The 2,311-nt window shown below is 39.8% G+C and overlaps 1 protein-coding gene across 1 annotated transcript in view; it reads left to right on the top strand.

Annotated features, from left to right (window-relative positions):
* The window catches only part of nlrc3 (NLR family, CARD domain containing 3), a 20,851-nt gene that overhangs the window by 2,306 nt on the left and 16,234 nt on the right, over positions 1-2,311 (top strand). The window contains exon 2 of the mRNA XM_014008181.1: positions 1,980-2,152. Coding sequence (XP_013863635.1) covers positions 2,029-2,152 — 124 coding nt within the window. The 5' untranslated portion in view covers positions 1,980-2,028. The remainder of the gene's footprint in view (positions 1-1,979; positions 2,153-2,311) is intronic.

Raw genomic sequence — 2,311 nt, 5'->3', positions numbered from 1 at the left:
GTATCACTGTCGTCTTTTTGAAACTTTTGATTTCAAAATAAAATCCATGTGTATCGTGTGTGTACACATATGCTACATGCTACGTTTCAATCTGTTTCCCAAACTGACAGCATCTGTGTATAAATATATCCATATACTGATTAATATAGCTGCAATTTCGACATTATTCCGACAAATTATTCCACCTAATAGGGTCTTATTTTGTAAATACGGATGTTGTGCTCGTTCCTTTTCCTATTGGTGCAACGTAATCTTTAAAAAATGACTCCGGCGCAGCTCCGACATCCAGCAAAAATAGGATCGAATCTAATTTTGATGGATCGCTGTCCGCTCACCACCGCTGTGCGCAGCCAGTGTAAACACTCTCATTGATTATAATGGGTGCGTATTTGCTGCGGCGGTCGGACCGGAGTGGAGACGGAACGCATGTAGTGTAAATTGGGGGTAATCCTCCAAAAGCACGATGGAGAGCGTGTCTGAACCAATCGCTTTTTTGACATTGATCAGCTGACTGATTTAAATACACCTTACCATTCATGAGGTACTTTGCATTGACTGTTAATGGTTGGATGAGGGCGTGAAGAGGACAGAATCCGAGGCGGGACCTTGTGYGCAAACTGAGGTGCGGTTGTGATCTAAAAAGTAAAGGTGCGCCGCATGCAGAAACATGTACGCACGGTTTTATAAATCTGGAATTTTTTTTTTTTTTTTGGCAAACGCCATTTTCACCTTTTGGCTGTATGATCACTTTTAGTATGGTTTCCATGCAATACTTTATAAATCTGACCCCAGGACTTGTTTGAGTGTGCATAACGCTCCACTAAGAAAGAAGTGGAAACTGACAGGCTATATAGACTGAGACCATATGAAGCAGGGATYGGTAAGAATGAACGTAACAGGACTGAAGACTAAGAAACTGACTAAAAAAATGATTGATAGGGGCTGAAAAACACAGGGAGACTAGGAACCAACTGAATACGCATATTTTGTATCAGTATACCAAACTCAAAACAGAAAACCAAACATTGAAAAACACTGATCTTGCCAATTACTTTGAAAAGCAAATTACAGTGAACTCCCACCAAGCAGTGTTTCACAGTTTGTGTTTTTTTAATGAAACCTAACTACTGGTTTGCTGTAGTCCCATGATATCAGAAAAACTGGAAATTCAGTACAGTAAGAAACTTTTTTTTCCCTCGGGTGCTTTATCATGAGTTTTCAAGCTAAATCTTTAAGAGCACTTTAAGTGACTAATTTTGTAACCTAAAAGTTAATGTAAAGGAGTACAGTACAGTACAGTAAGCAACGTACATGTTCCGCCTGGAGCGCAGCATTTCTGCTTTCTAACAGAACCGTGTAGCGTAGTTGCTAAATGTTTAGCTATTTGTTTTTATTTGGCTCTTACCACATTAAGATACCACTCCAAACACGCTGAAGGCCTTTTCTGGACCATATCCAGTATTCGTGTGTTTTCACGATTCACGAGTACTCTAAGAACATAACACCCCCTGAAAATCAGGGCTTCRCTGTAGTGCTTGGAAAGTGACCTGACTGCCTCTCCCTCTTTTAAATGGATTTGCCACCATTTTATGCAAAAAGACAGTTTCACAGACTTAGATGTCTAAAACTGAGCAGAGCAGCAGGTTCTTCTGGCACCTGTCATGTCTCATAAAGACTACAGATTCTCATGGCGGTGCAGAAAGCAGACGTGCCATCGGTACATCAGTCCAGATTACAGGAGATCAGATCACTTCCAAACAGACTGTTCTGCATGTTGCTGCCTTGCTTTGAAATGTTGCAATTATAACAAATTACACATTGTATATAGTTATGCAACAGTTACTTCTCATTTCAAATGTGCTAAAACTACTAGAGAATACTGTGGCCTCCATTTATTTGTTTAGCCTATGTTTCATCACTCACATGCAAACTTATCTTTGTTTCATATTATCTAAACATTTTTTGTGTGTTTGTTTCAGACCAGCAGAAGCACAGAGGGCTGAAAAAATCAAACATTCTCATTTTCTCATGGACAGGAAGGAACATTATGACTCTCTCATGGACCGAAGCAAGCGCATTATGTGGCAGGATGACTGCTACGTGGATCTGCAGTCTACATCCTGCTCCACCTCAAAACAAGCACAACTAGAAGGTAAGTGAGTCACCGTGAGTTCGTTTTATTGAAAAGTGATGACAAAAAGAGGCTGCAACATTAGTCCCTCGCAGAAACTTAGGGTCAATCAGTGGGAAGAAATATAACAAGCTAATTCATTTCTAACAATCTCAAATCAAATTACAAAATGTCTAATAT

This window comes from Austrofundulus limnaeus, unplaced genomic scaffold, assembly GCF_001266775.1.
Source record: "Austrofundulus limnaeus strain Quisiro unplaced genomic scaffold, Austrofundulus_limnaeus-1.0 Scaffold48, whole genome shotgun sequence".
Taxonomy (NCBI): Eukaryota; Metazoa; Chordata; class Actinopteri; order Cyprinodontiformes; family Rivulidae; genus Austrofundulus; species Austrofundulus limnaeus.
This window is presented reverse-complemented; position numbering and strand designations above follow the sequence as displayed.